At 42.3% G+C, this 20093-nt stretch overlaps 1 protein-coding gene across 4 annotated transcripts in view; it reads left to right on the top strand.

Annotated features, from left to right (window-relative positions):
* ARIH2 (ariadne RBR E3 ubiquitin protein ligase 2) overlaps positions 1-20093 on the top strand; it is a 32392-nt gene that overhangs the window by 381 nt on the left and 11918 nt on the right. The window contains exons 1-4 of one of the 4 annotated variants that reach the window (XM_027700877.1): positions 65-148; positions 3845-4192; positions 16830-16897; positions 18567-18630. In XM_027700877.1, the coding sequence (XP_027556678.1) occupies positions 3944-4192; positions 16830-16897; positions 18567-18630 (381 nt within the window). In that variant the 5' untranslated portion in view covers positions 65-148; positions 3845-3943. Of the gene's footprint in view, positions 1-64; positions 149-436; positions 523-3844; positions 4193-16829; positions 16898-18566; positions 18631-20093 lie in introns of those variants that run through there. The other 3 variants (XM_027700879.1, XM_027700878.1, XM_027700880.1) reach the window with 3 other exon arrangements.

Raw genomic sequence — 20093 nt, 5'->3', positions numbered from 1 at the left:
CCCCCGCCCGTCCGCAGTGGTCCGGCCGCTCCCCCCCGGCCCCGCGCAGTGGCCCGGCCCGGCCCCGCCCCGCCTGGCGGAGGTGACGCACCGGGCCGGCGGTTCCGGCGCGCAGGAGGAGCCCTGGGGCCGCTCCGCCGCCCGCCCGGTAAGTGCGGGGCCGGGCCGGGGGTCCCGCCGGGGCCGGGACCGGGGCTGAGGCCGAGCCCGGCGGGTGGGACGCGCGGCCGCCGCTCCGTGCCCGGCGCTGAGCTCCGCGCTCCGCCCGGGAGGAGCCGCAGCCCCGGCGCTCTCGGGCTCCCCGGAACTGTGCGGGGGCTGTGCGGGCTGTGCGGGGCTGTCCCCCCTCGGCTGCTCCCGCCAGGTTTTCCTGCGCTGCTCTCCTACGAGTCTGCAGCGCTCTGGCGGTGCGGGACAAGCGCGGGGTCTGGGCTCGCCCGCATTCCTAAAGAATGGAGCCGAGGTAATTTCTATGGGCTGGGCACCGCTCTGCCCGAGCCCGGAGTGCCGTGGGATACAGAGGTGCGTGAAACAACTAGTTAAAAAGGGTAGTAGGTTAGAAAGGGCAGGGATGAAATGGATGAGTTGGGAAGGACAAGGCAGTCGTGATAGTGTGAACCGAGACTGGAAAAGCAGGAGGAGAGTGTGGATGTTCACGAGAGAGTGTGATATGGCTGCAAGGAGGTCTTTGCAGAGTCATCTGTTAGAAAAGGATGGGGGATCTTCTGAGTTCTCCATCTTGGGATGAAAAAAATCCTGTCTAAAAACTCAGTGGAGAAGGAACAGCAAGGTGTGCGCTGTGTGTGTAAGGAGGCGGGTGACAAAGATGAAGATGCAACTAGCATTGTTAGCCATCATGGAGCTGGGGCTTGTGGATGGTTTCAGGGAAAAGGGAGGGTGTCAGCCCGTTTAAAGGCTACAGGGATAAGAAGTTCAGGAGGCAGAGTTGCACTTTCTTTGTTTCAGATAAATAAAGAGGTGAAAGAAGAAAAAGCCATCTTAAATGGCTGTGAAATGTCAACAGAAAAAGAGGATGAGCATCCTCCAAAAGACTTTCTAGAGGAATCCCACAGGGATAGGCACAGACGGAAAGAAATCAGAAAAGAGAGATGTAGTGGGACAAGGTATGAGGTGGGATGACATAATGCCACTGGTGGTGGCATATTTGAAGGCTTATTGTTGCAAAAGACCTTGTTAAGAATTGTGTTGCAAAGCAGGAATCAGGGAGATCAACCTCTCTGTTGGAGGTGATGGAGAGCAGAGAGTAGGGGTGGGTGTGTTCTGGAGCTTCTGCAAGAGGGGACTAAATTGTATCAGTGTTAGTGAAGATACAGAAGTATCTCAGACAAAGCTGGTAATGAAGGGCCTCATCCTCCCCTGGGTAGGAAAGCGATCTAAATATGGTTTAAAATTTTATTATGTGGTCTTGGGGATTATAGTGATTATTTAATCTAAATACTCTTTGGTTTTTTGATCCTTTTATTTGAGCTTAACGTCTTTATTGTCTCAAAAGTTCGTGCTATCAAATATTAGCTGTGTACTGTTTACTTTGTATTCAGAGTTTGCGATCTGAGCACTGGACTGAGTGTAGGTGAGGTGAGTTCTGTTCCTGGTTTTCCTAGTATCCTCCTTTGCTTTGTCCTCAGAGCCTTCCTTCTCCCTTCATGTGTGTCCATGTGATTTTCAGTTAAGCTGGAAGTGAGCTCTTCCCTGGAGTGCTGGGACAGGAGGCACAGAAGTCACCCAGTCTGCAGGCTGTTTTCTGCTTGATAGATCCATTTCCCCATTTGCCTGTGCAAAGCGTTCCTCTGTTTGTTCACAGAGCTGTGCTGGTGGCACAGAGGGATGTCTCTGCACTCCTCCAAGCTCTCCCCGGTGACTGGTGTGGAACTGGGAGGTACTGGGCAGGCCCTTTATTCTGCCTGGATATCTACAAACACCTCACTGCTCGGATGTGACTCGCCATGTGTTGGGATAGCAAATGGACCCAGTGTTTTGGTGGTTGTTTTTTTTTCTCCAGAGTATGGGGTGATCTCAGTGAGTTTGGGAAGTTCCCTGACCTGTGAAATTTGGTCAGGCTTTGTGATACTCTGAGGTTGGCTGAACAAGGCTGTTGCGCACTGGGCTGTTGATGGCATGTTCACAGTGGGTTTAGAGTCTCAAATAAGTTATTCCTTTTAGCAGGTGAAGATCCATCACTTCTTTTATGCAAGAGATCAGTGTCAATACAGATTAAGCCCTGAACTGATGCATTAACTCTAAGCAGGGTAGAGCGAGGGACAATATAGGTTTGCCTTGTGTCTGCCAAATCAGATTTCACATCTGTCTCCTTCCAATATGGAGAGACTGTGTGTCTGTTCCTCTGAAATGCTATGGAAAGCAGTGCTATAAATTATTTGTGTGCTATGTGCGTTGTGGATAGCTAAGGAATCAAGAGGCAAATGAAAGGAATGAAGACCAGAATTCAGGGGATAATATAATTAGCTGCTAGCCTTCACTGGAGGTTTGTATCTGATGAAATCACTGCAGCCCCTCAAATTAATTGTACATCATTTCTCTTCCTGGTTATTCTCTGCTGCCTGGTCAGGTTACTGGAAACAGCAAACAAATTAGTTGAGGAAAAATAATGAAAATTTATGGTTGAGATTTCCTGTGCTCTGAAGTCAGGATTCTCAAAGCTTTATTTTGGTTTCCCCAGCAGCTACAAATTGCAGTACTGTGGGAATATATCTGAGTAGCAGAGCTAAGAACATAGTAATGCAAAATGGGAACATGTATAAGGAACCAAATACATGATGCCTATGGAAAATAGAGCTTTGATTTTATGTATATTTTTATATGTGAGATTTGGTTGCAGCATTGTTTTTAGTATTCTGTATTTAATATAGTCTCTCTAAACTAAATAATTTGGCTAAATGGAAATTTATGACAAAATATGAGGTGGCCAAAATTCAAGGTTGATTCGTGCTTTACTGCTGAACCTTTTCAAACTCAAATTCACATGGTTTAGTTACACAAGCAGATTTGTAGTTCAGATAAGTATCAGATATGTAAATTTTCCAATACAAGGGAGAATCTATTAAAAAAAGTTAGCTGTTCTGATTCTTCTTGAATAGCAGCTGTCAACACTTAATCATAAATTTCTATGTTCAGAAGGTAATAAGTGTGTATTGAGAAGGTAATAAAACGAGAGAATTGATTTTATTTTCCCCTTCAGATGTAAGGCCCAAGTCACATCGCATCCAGTAGAACCTACTGAAAGGGGTGAACTAATTCCACCATTCCTTTTGAGATGGTATTGAAGGCTGTTAAACTGTGTGTATGTGAGACATCTCTTTGCTTCTCTTATTTTCCAAAGTCCCACCTAATGGCTGTGGTTCTGAAGCAATATGGACTTGCACAGGTTGCCTTTCCAGCTACTGTGGTCATAGTTGAGGGGTTTGTGTTTCTCCTGTTAATGAAATGGATAGGATACTGTTCTGCAGCAGTTCAGGCTGTTGATAAAAAACTTTGTCATAAATTCAGTTGTATCTCTGAAAAGATCTGTAGTGAAGGCTATGCAGTTAGTTTGTAAGTGTCAGAAGTCTCAGGGCCAGCGCTGGGGACTAGGATTCAATTTAATAACCAAGTCTCTGAGGATTTGGACCTTGCCTGTAAGACCAGCCTTGGCTTTGAAGGTGCAAAGAGTTGCAATGGATCCAAACCAGGGACGTGCACGGCAGAATCTTCTTTACCTGGGCCACTGGCTCAGCCCATTCCTGGCTGTTTGATCACATGTATGATGTTGACGTGGCCTCTCGTACAATTTCTTAGGCACAGAAAAAAATTGTTTTTCCTCCCTTAGGAAACAGAGCTCAGATGAAATCAAAAGAACGATAAAGTTTGGAGGAAAAAAAAGAAGCTGCGGTCGCTTTCCTGGTCTGCAGTTTGGCAGGGCATTAAGATGTCCGTGGACATGAACAGCCAGGGCTCTGACAGCAATGAAGAGGATTATGACCCTAATTGCGAGGAGGAGGAAGAGGATGAGGATCCTGGGGATATTGAGGATTATTATGATGGGGTAGCTAACGACGTGGAGCAGCAGGGAGCAGATGCCTTTGATCCAGAGGAATATCAGTTCACCTGCTTGACTTACAAGGAGTCGGAGAGCACTCTGAATGAACACATGGCCAGCTTGGCTGCCACGTTAAAGGTGAGGAAAGGTTTCTGCATTAACACAGGTGTAAAACAAGTCTGCGATTGAACAGGCAAATGCTGAGAATACAGTTTGTAATAAAAGCTGTGGCAATATTACTGTTACGGGGGGTTGGAGGAGCATTGTTGAAGGTCCCTTGTTCAAAACTGACTCAAAGGTTTCCAATTGTTACATAATGGTTTTGGGGCCTGAAAAGCCTTCCTTAATGAATATTGATTCTTTTTTTTTTACAGAGCTGAGCTTCATGACCAAAATTCCTGAGTTATAACTCTGCATTAATACAATGCAAAGAGGATATATAGGAAAAGAAACAAACCAAATCATAGATGGTACACCTGTGTTTGAGGAGATAACTGACAAATAGGAAGACATGCTAAAACTTTGTAATTCTAACAAAAACACCTTTCTTGGTTGTTTCTGAGAGAATAATTGTAGACTTTCAAAGACAGATCAACTGTCATGCCAGGTATTAACCCTACTGTTGCAGTGACAGCAATTCAAGTACCATGAACTTGCCATCTCTTGTAGTAACTAATTCATCACAGAAGAGCGACCCTCTGAGTCAGCTCTGTGGTGTTATAAGACTTCTGTGAAATTTTCTTTCTGTTTTTGTAACTGGTTACTGTACTGCACAACAGCCATAAGAGGAGGTTCCCTCTCTGCCCCGTGTACTTCAGTCCCAGAGCAGGTGAGAGGAAAGCAGAGTTTTAAAACTTCTAGATGTTGACACTGGGTTGGAATTGCTGCTGCATCCACTTTCTAACAAGTCTCCTGGTGCTTATTCTGGACCAACTCCTGAAAGCAGGACAGGTGACTGCAGCGTGTAAAAAAAACCCAAAGAACCCTGTGTTGGATAGGTTTTGATTCCAGTTGATTTTATCTGAATCAAACATAGTATAAAAATGAGAGGAATCTCATGATCTTTATTTGCATATCAGTGTCCTGGAGAAACAGTATAACCATAAAACCTGAGGAGTATGAACTCATAAACAATAGGCTCTAAAGGGCACCCATAATTTGTCCATTTTGCGATCTGTTGTGCTTGTTCCCAGAATGTAGCACCTCAGAAAATGAAGTTTTACTTTTTCTTGCTGTTAAACTTGTGTCTGTGATTACTTCAAAATGTGCAGTTTGAGCTCTGAATGCCTGCAGTTCCCTACAGATTGTCAGAAAAGGGAGGCTACAGGAGAGTACAAATGAGAATAGTTGGTCAGCACTTCTGATCCAGCTGCCAGTTGCTCTTGGTTCTTAGAGATTAAGTAAAGATTTAGAACAGCTTTTCTGCTCCTGACTGTTTGCCTTCACATGGAGCACCCTTCAAAGAGGTGACCCCTGCCATATTGTTCTCTTGAATTAAATTACCAAAAGCAATACTTTTAGTCTTTAAAATCAGGCTTCCAAAGTTAAAATAAACTTTCCAAGAGTTCTGAAGGTCTCATTGAGCAAATATAGCTGCCCAGATAATACCAACCTGCTAGATCAAATCTCACCCCAAATATGACCTCGGGAGAGAATATTTCAGATGCCTTTTATATCAAGAATATGCCTGCATATTTACTTTTAAAATGAAGTGCTACACATTTTGCTTTGTGCGTGAGAAGATGAATTTAAATTTTGGATAGAAACTTGAAAAGCTGTAATCTTGTAAACCACACACTAAGGCTTTAGCTCTTGACGTGCCACATTAACTCTCTGTTCTCTAGCAACAGTAGTGCAATAATTGCACTTTTCTTGGAAATCTGTTGTGTATCTGCAGCACGTACCTTTTGTTTCCTGGCATACTTTCTTACAATACTTTAGCAACCCTGTCTCTTCCTTCCCCTCTACCCCAAGGAAACTTGTGATTTTGTTAGTTTTCTGAGTAAAAACAATTAGTGTTGAATTAGCAAGTACTGAGAAGAAGGAAATGGAATGGAGCATGTTGAACTATTTGTTATCATTATTTTCCATGAACTTAATGGATACAAGTAAAAAGGGGCAGACTTGTCTAAGAACTTTATTAACTTTCTTTTTCTCTTAATTTGCTTGAGCTCTAAGAACTACATTTTCTTTTTAGACTGTCTTTCACAATGTCTTGGGTTTTCTTGTACAGTGATGATTTTTTTTTTTGGAGCCTCTAATTAATTTTGTTGATTTCATCTCCTTTACCTTTTGATAGCACTGAATGTGGAGGACATGGTATCTGAGAGATTTGCTATCGCAAGAAATTGGCAGATTGATACAATTCCCTAAAGCAAAGAAAAAATAAATGCAATAAATGGCTCAAAGCCATGTTTGAATGTTCTACCACTGTGTTGCCATTAGGTGATTCACTTTCTGAAGGCTAAATTGAAGGGGGGGGATTGTGTTGAGTGTGGTTTTGCTCTGTGATATATTGTCTACACACTGTAAAGACCAGAAATAGGATTTCAGAGCTTTAAGTCTTCATACTTGCAATCTGTGCAGTTCTTGGCTAATAACAGTCTAAATAAATAGTATTTTATTTGCTCTGCTCATTAACCCTCAATGTTTGATTTTCAAACTGTTTTGTTCAGTTATTTCAGACTGATTGTTGAAATCCTATTTTTTTAAAAGCATTGAGGTAAAGAGCCATCCTTCTTGGAAACCTTGGCTACCTACTTTCATTCCCTGTGAGTCACAGCTGACCTTGTTCTCACTCCTGCTGAACGCAGAGAACTGAACGAACCTTGCATTGGCTGGTTAACTTCAGGTCAGGTGTGAACACCCTGTGAATGTTTAAAAGTTTGCATGGAACATTGAAAGAGAAACTCTCTTCAACAAAATGCTTGCACTTTATCTACCCCAACAAGAGACAAAATTCAGTTAAAATCTGAAGTCTGATAAAAGCATGAGACCCTGCATGTAGGTAGATGGATGTCCTTGTATCTTTTACTGTCATAGGAAACTTACCTTGAATTCTTCTGACTTGCTTTTTGTCAGGTAGGAAATTCTGAATAGGAAAATTAGTGCAAGCAAGGTAGCAGTAGACTAAACCAGCTGCGTGGCAGGCCTACAACTACAGTAGTGGTTATCCCAGAACCATATAGAATCTAGAGGGACTTTGTAAGTGTTACTCTGAAAGTTTCTCCTTATTTTGGTCTTAATAAGTACTGCAAGTTCATTGGTTTTAAAGGAAAATAAGCGGAAATCTTTGCTCCTTGGTTAGTGCAGTTAATCTAAAGGTCTGTGAAGGGTTCAGTTAATACCCTGACTAAAATTAGGACAGGCTATCTGTGTTGAAATATGCCAGCTGAAAATCTCAAACTAGTACCCAAAACTGTAGTTCTCTGACCAAAAAGCCTGTGAATTGAAGTAGATAATTTTTAATTCCTCAAAAAGTCACTTGACCACAGTCAACACTCGTGAAGGACAATGCTCTTGAAAGCAGAGTGGCCTGAATTGCCCACAGACCAGCAAAGGGATTTACAACAGTCTGTTTTAAAAAATAAATAGAAGATACAGTATCTTTCAAAAGTAATGAATTAAAATTGTACAGTAATAAGTTTATTTTCAAGATAACTCTTGTCATTGAGTGATTGTGGGTCCTGGAGTGGCATATCACTAGATGCAAACAGTGCGATACTCAGCAGTTGTACAAACAAAGTTGACCCTGTCACTGACAAGCAATTAAGTGTGTGATGAGGTCATATTGTTTTTGTTTGTGAATGACACTTCCTGGCTCTGCTGAGGGTCCCCATACCACTCTACAGTGTCTGTGATGCTTCAAATAAGTGGCAGTAGTTTGTCTGTTTCAGTGATGAGGTGGAGCTTTCTAGCGTTTACAATTTTTTTTAACTTGTGGTATAAACCACCAGATAAAAAAAACGCAGTTAGAATTTATGAAAAAAATGTTACCTTAATTTTAGGTTAAGCTTATTTTCAGTTGTGAGGAAGCTATGATATTTCTGCACATCTAGCAAGGAAAGATAGTTGTGTTGTTTTACAGACAATTGATACTGATGTAGCCTTTCCACTAAAACCAAAGGAATTGTAAGACTGAAGAATTTATAATTTTCACTTCACTGATGTGAGTAATCTGCTAATATTTACCAGACAGCAAAAAGCTTACTTCCCTTGCTTCTTGAACTAACAGCTTATGATGTGGGATTTTTTAGCCCTGTCCCTTGAATAATAAATCTTGGTAGATGCAAAAAGTATTTGATATCATGACATAATTCTGAATCTGTTAATCCATGTTATCACTACTGTTCTTACAGAGATGAACCAGTTTTTCCTAGCCTCTTGCTCACTGTACTGACATTACATCTCTTAGCGCAACCAAATTTGTATTTGCTCGTAAAAACACAGCCCTCAGAGACTGCTCCACACACTCAAATTGCGCTGACACAGAACAGTTAGTTTGTAGAGCTGCCTGGTGAATGCTGGCAGTGCTCCTTTTCAAATACCATCTTCAGCAGATCCAGTCATGTGTATGGGGACTGGCAGCCTGTGTGAGCGGCTCTTCCCGAAGGAGCCAGCGCTCGCCGAATGCACGTTCCGCGTGGTCACAAACCGTCTGTAAAGAGCCAGATGTGAGGACACAGATGTGCGTGTGTGCCTCGCTGTATCGCTGTGCAAACCCTGACCCAGAGTGTGCTGTTGGGTGCTGCTTATCTGAACAAACCTGCGGTGGTGCATAGTCATCCTTTTGGGTGCCATAATGACTTCATGAAACTTTACGTGACATAAAAGGACAGTATTAAAGCCTGGCTGTGCCGAAGCACCTCAGGTACAGGAGAGGGGTTCAAGCCCCTTTAAGTATTAAAATGCATGTACATAAGAACAGGATTTCAGAAATTTATGTTCAAAGTTGAAGTCCATGAGAACCAACATTGGTAAGTATTAGTAAGCAGTAAATATTTCAATATCATGTATTATAAATGGTAGAACCTGATAGGCGATTTTGACTTCTCCACAGAACCCCTGTGGTGCTGTTTGGCGATGATAATACACTATTTCAAAGTACCCTTAAACCCTAGATTAGTCAGGACTCACAGGTTTATATCTATACTGTGTTCTGTGTTTTAATACCAAGCCAACATTAGGTGGGACTTCCACCCAGAAGCTGTAACCCTTAGGAACATTCATGTTTGAGACATACCTTTGTCCTTTACCTGTTTTTGTTCCCAAACAAAAGGATCCTGCAAGTTCTGCTATGAGAAAGCTGTGTTGTTGCCTATCAGATCCACAATGCCAATATTTCAGTAGTATCAGGAATGTGTCTGTAACGCTCTACAGTGTGAAGTTTTTTTTGCTCATAAAGGTGTTTTTGTTTTTCAAAAGTAACTTCTGTAGACTTGTGAACAGGATAGAAGAGCTGGCTGGAAAGTCCAGACCTTGCAACCTTTGGCAACTTCATGAAGTCATTTGAGGAGAGAAATCAGTTTTGTTACTGCCCAGGACTGCTGAAATTCTCAACTTGATTGGCAAAATGAGCTACAAATGTGGAGGGTGATTATAGCCCACACATTTCTTTGTGATTCACACCTTAGGTGTATCTTACAGCCAGTATGACTCTGCAGTGATGGAAAAAACTCTGCTCGCAGCTGTTAAAGAGTATGATCTTGGTGGGAGGTAGAGGCAAGACACAAGTCATTAAAAATGCCAAAACAATCTTTCAGTAACTGTTTCACGTTGCAGGCTTGCAGCTGGACAACATGATCGCAGGAGCAACGTGAAGCAGCTGAACACATTGCCAAATTTGTGCTGTGCCTATTAAGGATGGTGCAGCAGAAACGAGCTGTGTTGAGCACTGTGAAACAGTGTTTTACAAAGCAGATGTTCCTCCTCTTCATGTTTTTATAACAACAGGAAAATGCCCTTAGAAGTTGGGGCTGTCAAGTAAAGGACTGTGTTATTTAGAACTGAATGTGGATTACTCACTGCAGAGTTACCAAAGCCCTGCTCCACTGTGGCTGTGAGCACACCCAGTGCTTCCCAGTTTGGGTTGACTGCCCAGTGTTCTGAGCCACTGGTCATGACTGCGTGGATTGGGGTTATTACCTGACCTTCGCTTCCTCCCTGTGCATGCTCCACATCATCCTTTGTCAGCCAGAAGGAATTGTCCCCTTCTCCTGTGTTTTGTTGGGAAAGCATCTCGGCAGGGGCTGTGTAGTGGGGTTTGGCAGCGTTCAGGGAGCACAGGGTAGTGTGAGCTGGGTACTGATGCTCTCACGCTGTGTCAAACTAGAAAAAATAACTGCAGTGAGGACTGCTGGGGAGTCTCGTGTCAATCTTATATCTGTGTGCTGTCTTACAGCTTTCTTGCTGCATTTCTTTCGCTCTAAATCTCTCAAAGAAGGAATCTCGTAGCTGTTTTGTAATAATGCCTTCTGGCATACCAGTTTGCTTAAGTGTTTCTTTTAATATTTGTTTCTGAATTTTCCCAGGAAGAATAGCCTAACAGCTTGAGAAATACGTATGTTGAGATTTCCTAGCTGAGTCCTACTGATCCTGTTTGTTGGCAGCTGCAGCTGAAATTGTTGCTGTCCTGTGTAGGAGAGCAGATGGATTAAAACAATGTGTAAGTGTGGAGAAGGAGCTAGAATTTAACCCCAGATCCCCTTTCTTCAGTATGTGGCCAACTAGGTCGTGCACTGACAACTTCACAACCATGGTGTAACAACAGCAATATTTGTCATTCCCAAACTGCACTTTGCCTCCTAAATATGCATCTAATCTTGCAGACTGATACCGGGTCTCTGCATGCCAGCAGGTGAGTGACAGGGAACAGATTAAAACCCTGTGATGAAGCAGAGCTCGTGTAGTGCTGTTTGTCAAGACCTTTCCATGATATTGAGAGTGCAGCTACAGACTAAATCACACTTCTTTCCCTGGTGCAGCCTGCAGTCTGTAATCAGGAGAGGGCCTGAAATGTCAGACAAATTGTAATTGATCCTATGTGTGACCTAAAGGTGGATGGCTTTTTCTCACTTTTTTTTTTTATTTTGACTGAATGCAAGAAAGAATGTGGGGATGTGATTTTGTATTAACTTTGTCAATTTTTCCTGATAAATGAAATGAATTTAAGTTCAATTTTGAGAACGGCCTTCCTATGCTCAGAAACCTGTAACAGATATGGAAGACTTTGCTATAAGGCTTTGAACGCTTGGGGTATTTATGGCAGGTGATGTGAATCACATCTCAAGCCCCTGCAGCCTCCTGAGCTTTCTACTAGGATTGCATTTTGGAAGTCTGCTTAAAAGAGAGGTAGATCAAAGCAAAGGAGAAAATGTGGTCCAAAAAAAGCTTTTGGTTGCCCTTTTATTTCTTATTAATTCCTTATATTTTTGCAATTTTCTGAGAAATCCTCCAGTAAAAACAGGGCAGTCATGTAGTTTTTCCAATGGGATGTGAAGGGGGTCAGATCTACTTTCCCCAAGAGAAACGAGTGTGAAGTAGAATTTTTTCCATTTGTGGGTCACTTTCCTTACCTCAGTATCCTGAAGGAAAGCATGTCTGAAAGGATTTATTTCTTCAGCAAAATTACTCAATACAAATTATGGTTTCTCCTAAGGTGTTACTCTACCGCCAGCTCAGTTCAGTCTCTATTTTGCCATAGTTTCTCACCAACAGAAACAGTTTCAGAGGCTTTTGCTCTGTGTGTTTTTACTGTTGTAAAGAATTTCAGTGTGTTTTTAGAGGTTTTGATGCAACGCACAGACTAATAATTTTTGAAGTTCATCCTTTCCTTGTAGAACTCACAAAAACTATTTGTGGATTAAAACAAATGCTTCTCAAGATTAATCCTATTTGCTTAAAGCTTTTTGTATAAAAACCTTTGATTAGGCAAAATACAAGAAATGGAAACTACATTTCTTTATACCAGGTTTGTGTTCCTCTTGGCCAGACATTTCAGTGCAACCCTGATCTAACAGGAATTGTCAGCTTGGTGCAAAGCCATGGGATGTCAGCTCCAACCACATCCTGTCATCTCTGACTCATTCTGAATTGAATCTCTTTGAGAATCACGTGATGATCATTGTTTTAAATTCCTGATACCATATCTCTGCAAAAGTGAGGATTGAAACACACCTCCAAAAAATAGGCCATCCCTTTGAGAAAAGTGAAATGAATTCCTGAGATATGCATGTGACATAAATATGCATGAGAAATTTCTGTAGAATATAAGCTCTACAAAAGACGGTGTTTTTTTAGCTTTTAGGAAACATTTCTGTGTGAATTAACAACTGTCAAAGTGGCATGGTTGAAAAGATTTTCCTGCTGTAGAGAGATGAAGCTTCAATTCTTCAAACAGCTTGGCTTATCTGGAGAACCAAGTTGAGACATAGTTGTTTTAGAACCCTCTAAACACAGCAAAGTACCTGCAGAGATTCTTTACAAATTCTTTTGATATTGTCTTGTCTTAAAGAGTGCCAGACTCTTTCACACTTCAGAAGTGTGAGAGTTTTGCTTATCTTGGAGAGTAAAGAACCCAGGAGATAAAGAGAGATAGAAATAATAATCACAAAAAAAAGCCTGTGCAAAAAACCTGTGCACTCCTCTAGAAAATGGAGAGATGTGTGTTTAATGCGATGGCATCACTACTTTATTCTACTTTCATAATCTAATTTTGTCCAGCACTATGTAAAATTTTCAAGACTTTTTTTACAACTCCTGTAGAGTCTTTCCCTTATGCAGAGCAGCTTCCTCTTGGCACCCTTGCTGTGTGCATAGGCACTGTGCCCCTTTTCCAGTGCACTGATCAACATTAGTGTTTGGTGCCCATTTCTGGCAATCAACAGCCCTCTATCACTGGTTAGTCAGAGTTAAGCTGGTGGAAGTTTGGAAGAGGCTTCTGAGGTGATCAAGTTCCTGTCTTAAAACAAAGCTGGAAATTGCAGATTGAATGAGATTTGCTGAGTTCAGCTTTGCTGCCATATCATGAAGAAAGAAGCCTGGTCTTCACTTGGAAATTTTCCAGATTCACATTAGGACTGAGCTGATCTTTAATATCAAAGTTTTAAGCTGGTGGTGGGAAAATGAAAGTGGGGAGAAGAAAAAAATTTTTAGCATGACTGTGGCTTTCAGCTTCTACACTTTAATAAATGTAATTCCAGATAGAGGAGTTCTGGAAAAGTTGGGCTCTGTAGAAGCATTGGCACAATTGATCAATTGCAGGCAAAAACTGAAATAGAAGTGCAGCATCTAGAATATGCATTCCCTTCTGCGTTGGGGTCTGCAGAAGTATTTTACTGAAACGATCTACTGCCAGCAAGACACCAAGTGGGCTGTGTCACTGCCTGTTTTGGTTCTTAGCATTCTGAAATGGGAGTAGGAAAGTTTAAACAAAGTAGACAATTTATCAGAGGCATAATTTTTTTTTAATTTGTTTTGTGTCTGAGGCCAAGCATTATTGTTCCTGGATAAACTGAGATTCTTGTGGCACCTGATGACTGAGAGGGGACTGACTTGGAGCTCTTTCTGAGATGTTCTTTTAAGTTTGAGGTCTTTCAGTGTATGAAATTTCTGGCTGTCCAGGAAATGCTTTGTTGGACAGTATCAGCTTTGGTACATTCCTTCTTCTTACTGTAAGGTAATGAATTGTGTACAAATGGACCGAACTTCTGGTTGTAGTGGTATTTTTCTGCGCTCAGCATGTTTTGGCTCCTGCTTACAAAGAAATACTTGAACTATTCTAGGGTGTTATTGTGGAAGAATTGGCTGACTTGGTACAATCATTCAGTCATTGTGAACGTACAGTCATTGAAGAGGCTCGGGTGCACTTCTAATCAATAGAAGCAGGCTTTTGTTAAACACTTGTTTTTCTTCTCATGCTTGTTTTCTGGAATCTCTTCAGTGGTGTTGACTCCTGAAGATGTTCACGTTTGTCTCTGAATTCCCAGCCTTGTGAGCAGGATGTAGGATGTGGTGAGACTCCACTCAGCAGGCACAGCCCCAGTGTCGTTAGTTGTCTGCTCCTCTCCCATCTCTCTTTCTTACAGTTTGAATGTTATCTATTTTTAACATGTAAGAACTAGTACTTCCATGCCAAGGAGATGGTGGGTATGTTGCTACAACTGTCTGACTCTGGGACTTCTGTTTTGCAAGATCACATGTGCTGCAATCAGGTAGTATCAAAAATTTTTCTTCTTCAGAGCTTTTATGAAAGTGGTCTCGTGGTATGAACCAGACTTTATGAATTGAAAATGTTATATTCTTGCATGCTTTTATGATGAAAGTAGTAAAATTAGCACTACAGCTGATCCAGTCAGTGCTTCCACTTGGATCAAAATAGGAATGGTCACAGATGCTTTGTTATTCTTCTAGATCTGTTAATCTGGCATCTTTTGGAGCACTAATTCCACATTTTGCCTGACACATACCTTGGCTCAAAAGTATTTGATTCTGTTAGGATAGGTTGTTAGATTTCAGAAATGTGTGTGCTGGTACTTTTATTTCTCTTTCTCTACTTCTTCATTCTTGAATGTACTTGGTTCCTCCTCAGGGAACAAGTAACTTCATGGAATCATGATGTCGCAGGAGATGCTATACCTCAGGCTCTGAAAATCCAACTGAAAAATAGTAATTTTTATATGTTAACAGATCAACCTCCCATTTAAGTCTGGCAGTTTGTTTTCTTTTGTCAGGATGGTAGTTCTTCCTTACTGCTACTGAGAAATAGCTTCACTTCTGTTAGAGAATGATTCATTACCATGTGGTTTGCATTTGTAGGAAGCCAGTCTTGTAGAGACCACATTCCTGATGCTTGTTTGTTTTACAGACTCAAATGCAGATGTTTTCCTTGTACAAACAAGTCAGAGGTGTCTGTCTGGGTCTGCCAGGCTGGGGGCTTAAGATAACAACCCATCCCAGGCTGGCAGTGGCACTTGATCCGTGCAGACTGTGTGTGTTGGCAGCAGCAGCCCTGTGTGCCATGCTCCATCTCATCACAGGCTTCTGTGTCGGGAGGGGGGGAGGGAGGGCAGCGCTGCCTGGCAGCCTTTGTTTTCAGGGGGTCACATCACATCACTGGTCAAGTTGAGGAAGGTAATATGGCAGATCTTGCACAGCGTGAGCTAATGCTGTGGTTCTTCTAGAAAAAGGATTATTCGTACATTGAAAATACTCGTTTATTACTGGGGTTTCTTAGTGGCCAGCAAAGTGGGCACATCAGAATGTAGAGATGGATAAGAGTCAGTTAAACACCCTGTCTGCATTGTATGTAGGGGCTGCAGTGGTTTAGCTCCCTGAACCAACACTGACAGTGTCCAGCGCTGACAAATGCCAGTGCAGGACCAGGGCAGTATCATGTGGCAGCAATAGGTCAGTTGTGTTGTGAAGCTGCACCTCTTCAGCAGGGTGGACTTGAAAGAGTAATGGCTGTGCTGCCCCTAGATTTGCAGAGCCTGAGTGTTTTGTGGGAAGAGTGACCACTGCTTGTTTTTCCTTCCAGGATTGTGTTGGTGTTGCTGTGTATCTGTGTTACAAGTACATCGGATCCTGCGAATCACCTGTAGCAGGATTCAAGAAGGCTTATGGTGTTTCAGCTGATCATTGGGACTGACAGCTTCTCTAGGGGAAAAAAAGCACAACTCTTCCTGCACCTAGGACAGAAGGAGTTGTATTTTCTATGTGCATAGTAAAAGTGCTTTGGTGATAGTTCATTTTGGAGTGCAGGAGGCAGAGCCCTTTAATGTCAGAGAGTGTTTGAATGTAGAGTGTGCAGACTCTGAACTTGCCCAGGTGCTTCCTAGCATGGAGAGGAATGAGGAGACATGGGTCATGAGCCTTCTGAATTCCCCTGGAAGAGGTGTATTTGCAAGACACCTACTTTGTTTGGACTCCAGGGCCTGATAAAGGCATGAAGGGGTCAAGGGGCAGGTTGAAGCTCCAGCAGCTCAGCAGATGTCTGTGATCTTGTTGGGTACAAGGCTTTTTGTGCAAGCAGATAAGTCCCTTTTCTTCTGAAATAAACTAATACATAGAAGTGAAGGAGAACTTGTTTGCTTGTGCCCTTGTAGCATGACTTCAAATGTCATGTTGCAGTGTTCTGGAGGGTGCTTGGGCTAGCGCGGACTGTGCTGGTGCTTGCCAAGAGTCCACGTAATGCAAGCAGCTCTGCATGGAAGCAGTCCCTGTCACAGTAGCTTTCTATCTTCCTATTCCAATCCAATATGTAACTTCTCTGCAGTGAAGGGCTGGGAAAATGTTTTGTGTTTTCCCCATACCCTTTGCTGCCACAGCGTCCTCGCGATTGCAGCCTGTTGCTGCTTCTCCAGCTCAGTGAGTGGTATCTGTCTGCCTTGAGGTTCTGACTTTGCACATTTAATGAGGATCCTGATCCCAGTCTGGTCTGGGCCTCCCAAGTGGTGACCACAGTGAGGACTCAATGTGGGGCTTCCATAAGCAGTTAAGCTAATCCAGTGAATCCTTGATTCCTTCCTCTCTGTACTGTTGTAACTAAGTATGTGAGTTAGTTTGGATACATCCGTGCTGCATTCCGACTTTTATATTGCAGATGTACTGGCTGCGAGCATTGTGCCTGGCAGTTTAATGTAAATTGAATATCACTGGGATATTGTACTGAGTTTGTACAACTTAGTTTTTAACGAAAATCATAGTCGTAAGCAGAGGTGTGGCTTCAAAATGTGCCAAACTTGACTTTTTTTTTTTCCTTTTATTTTCCACTTAGGTATCACATGCTGTTGCAAAGCTAGTATTAGTTAGTTTCCACTGGCAAATCTCAGAGATTTTGGAAAGGTAAGTGTAAATAGTCTTATCTCTTTTGTGCTCAGTGCTTTTTTCCCTGGCTTTGCAGAAATGCTCAGGGTGCTCCATAGGTGTGTTTTTGACAAGTATCTTTGGACCTGAAAGCAGGACATGTGGTCCATTCCAGAGAGCAGAGGAAAACCACTGATTTGTTGAGGCTGCACTGCCTGTAAGAAATTTGTAAACAGGGAGAGGGGAGTGGTGGTGAACGTCTTTCAGTTTGAGGAATTACCGTTATGCTTGGAACGCTGTAGATGCATTTATCTTAAATTTTGAGATAACAGATTGAGAGTACGGCATCTTTTTATTTGTTTTAACAAATAAAAAGATAACATATGTTCTGCTTTGAACATAGAAGCCATAAGTCATAAAGGAGCACTGAACCTATGCTGATGTGGTCTTAGCAATACATCCACATTGAAGTTTTTGCTCCTTCTGACATAAGTGATGTTTTTTCCCAAGCTGACTAGTATTTGGAGAGCAGGAGAAGATAGTGTGAGAGAACTGAGAACTGCAACCCCCTTGCTTGATCAGTGTCACTGTAACAGTCCTCCAGCTATTTCAGAAGCAGGGTTCAGACTCTGCCCAAACATACGCGGGAAGTGTATCCGGAGGCACTGCTGGCTGGCAGCCCCTTCACAAAATACTGGCTCAGAACTAAACATTGTCTGAAAATAGAGAGAACATCAGCCTGACTCATTCTGCCATGCCATTTTTGGTCCTGTAGCCAGCAACTTCATCCAGAGAACATATGGAAAATGCGTCTCGTGTATGGATGTTGTTGCAGCATCTTTGGTAACTGTCTCATTGGTTGTCTGAAAGCTTTTCTCTGGAGGACAAAGAGGGTGAGATTCCCGCAGAGCAGCTCAGGGTGATCCTGCAGGTTAACTGGTGAGATTTAAACAGGAGGAAATTTGGGGAAGAGTTTATTTCCAAAGCTATGACTTTGCAAGTTGTTCTCTGGTTGATCTAGTCCTCAGACTTCTGTCTTGGTACAGTGACATTATCAAATGAAAGCTCTATAGTACAACTAAGAAGTGCTAATGAGCAGGAGGGACGTACAGCATGGTCACTATAGTGATGCTGCTATTTCTGATTTCATTGATATAAACATTCCTCTGCAAGGGAAATCACAAACAGCAAAATGTGTTTAATTCTAAGGCTGCTGATAGACAACTTCATATGCTTAAGGGGTGCTAATCTGTCACTGAGGAAATACTTAACTAGATAATAAACTGGAGTTAAAGTGAGACTTAACCAGGCTAGCTTGATTTTACAAAGGAATAAGAGACAGACAGGAGCCTCACTGGAGTGTGTTATTGTGGACAGTGCTTAGGACTGCTCTAGGAGTATGGATAGAAAATATTAGCTTCAAAAATAAATGTTGTGAAAAAATAATCATCAAGAAGGATAAGGAAAATGTTAATCCATTACCAGGAGAAGTATTATTCCTGTTTTTGAAGAAACTATCATAAAGTTTTGATGAGAGCTCAGCTCTCTATATGAAAGAGCCTCACACAGGACACATTTCGACTTTCCTTGTTGAAACCTACCCTACCATTTGCACAGAGCCAACTATTTATTCAGGCAAGAAGGATCAATTTAATAATGCAGAGTGTATTCAGAACCTGATTTGATCATTCTTCAATTGCCTTTTCAGGCACAAGTCTAATGCTGCCCAGTTGCTAGTAGAAGCACGAGTTCAGCCCACCTCATCCAAACATGTAAGTATGATAAGTATCTCAGTCTGTTCCCTTGGCAGACACTTCTGACCCCCCTCGTGGGGGATTGCATTACTAATGGCATAGTCTGTCCCATGTTAACCCTTTGCAAACTCAGGTCTGATACCCTAATTCAGTGCTGGGTGTACTTTTTAATGAGAATGCCTTCAAGAGGTGTCTAATATTTAAATAGCTGCTTTGCTATTGACTTGCAGGTAGTGTTCAAGAATTACTTTCTTCAAGAAAATTAGGATCATTTTTTGACATGAGTGATGGTACACAATAGAAGGAGCACAGTGAATGGGCTTGGCTGCCTCTTCCAATTCTGTTCTCTGTAAAAGGCACTCAAGGGAAGTTTTGGCTGCACAGAGTGAACAGAGCTTGTCTGTGCCTGGAAGAGAGTTTTGGTTTTGGTTTTGGTTTTGGTTTTTTTTAATTTTTTTTTTTACCCTGCAGTGCTCAGCTCAGGGATGGTTAAGCTGAGTCTCCCAGTGAGTGGTGTTGCTGCTGAGCCAGTCAGTACTGATATGTGACCAACAACTTGTGTTTTGCAGCCAAGGCTACACAGGTCTTCAGATACTTCCCCCCACCCCCTTTAAATAGAAACATCCTGTTGCATGTTACAGATTTCATTCGCAGTGGGTGTCTTGGTGCAATGCACAGTTACCCCAAGAACACATTGCTATGTGTCAGATTTTGAGTGATAAAATACTACATCTGGGAAACACACGTTGGGTTGGGGGGGAGGGGAGATTTTAAAAGCCTGGTCTGGCATCTGAGCTGTCTTGTAACTAGCAGACAGTGAAAATACTAAAGGAGCTGACAGGAGTGGAAGCTTCAGGTGCTCAAAATAAATTATCTGCCTAGAGTCCAGAAAAAAAAAATCTTTGTTATTTGACATACATGCGAATTAGTCCATATATTTTCAGATATGTCTGAATCTTTTGTCAGCTCTCGCTTAAGTATCCCCCACTGCAATGGTGATTTCATTTTGGGCAGAAAGATATGGTTAAAAGGTTGTTTTGAGTCTTCACAAACTTGGTTTGTTAGGCAATTCATTACAGTCTGTTTGTGTGTGCTAGGGCAAGCTGCTCTGTGCTTTGGCTTCCAGTGCAGAATAATGATATTTCGGGGGCAGATGCTCATAGTGAGTGTCTGTAGAGGGACTGACTCCACAGGGAGAAGCTTTAGTGAGCTCAGAGAGGCAGCTTGTGAGGGTTTGAGGTAGCGCGTGTGCTGTTCAGGGTGAGCAGCTGATCCAGGCAATCAGTGCAGTTTCAGACTCAGTGAATCTTGTTCTGGTCCATAAGTGAGGCCACTTAGAACAGTCATATTATTTCCTTTTTCACGTGGCCATGCCATAAATCAGGCTCTGTCAGTCATGTGGCTGCACACTGCTGCTGCTCCTCCATGTCTCTGGCATACAGAGCTTGGCATGGAAACTGATGGCAGTCTCACACCAGCTT

This window comes from Neopelma chrysocephalum, unplaced genomic scaffold (assembly GCF_003984885.1).
Source record: "Neopelma chrysocephalum unplaced genomic scaffold, ASM398488v2 Primary Assembly neopelma1_147, whole genome shotgun sequence".
Classification (NCBI taxonomy): domain Eukaryota; kingdom Metazoa; phylum Chordata; class Aves; order Passeriformes; family Pipridae; genus Neopelma; species Neopelma chrysocephalum.
This window is presented reverse-complemented; position numbering and strand designations above follow the sequence as displayed.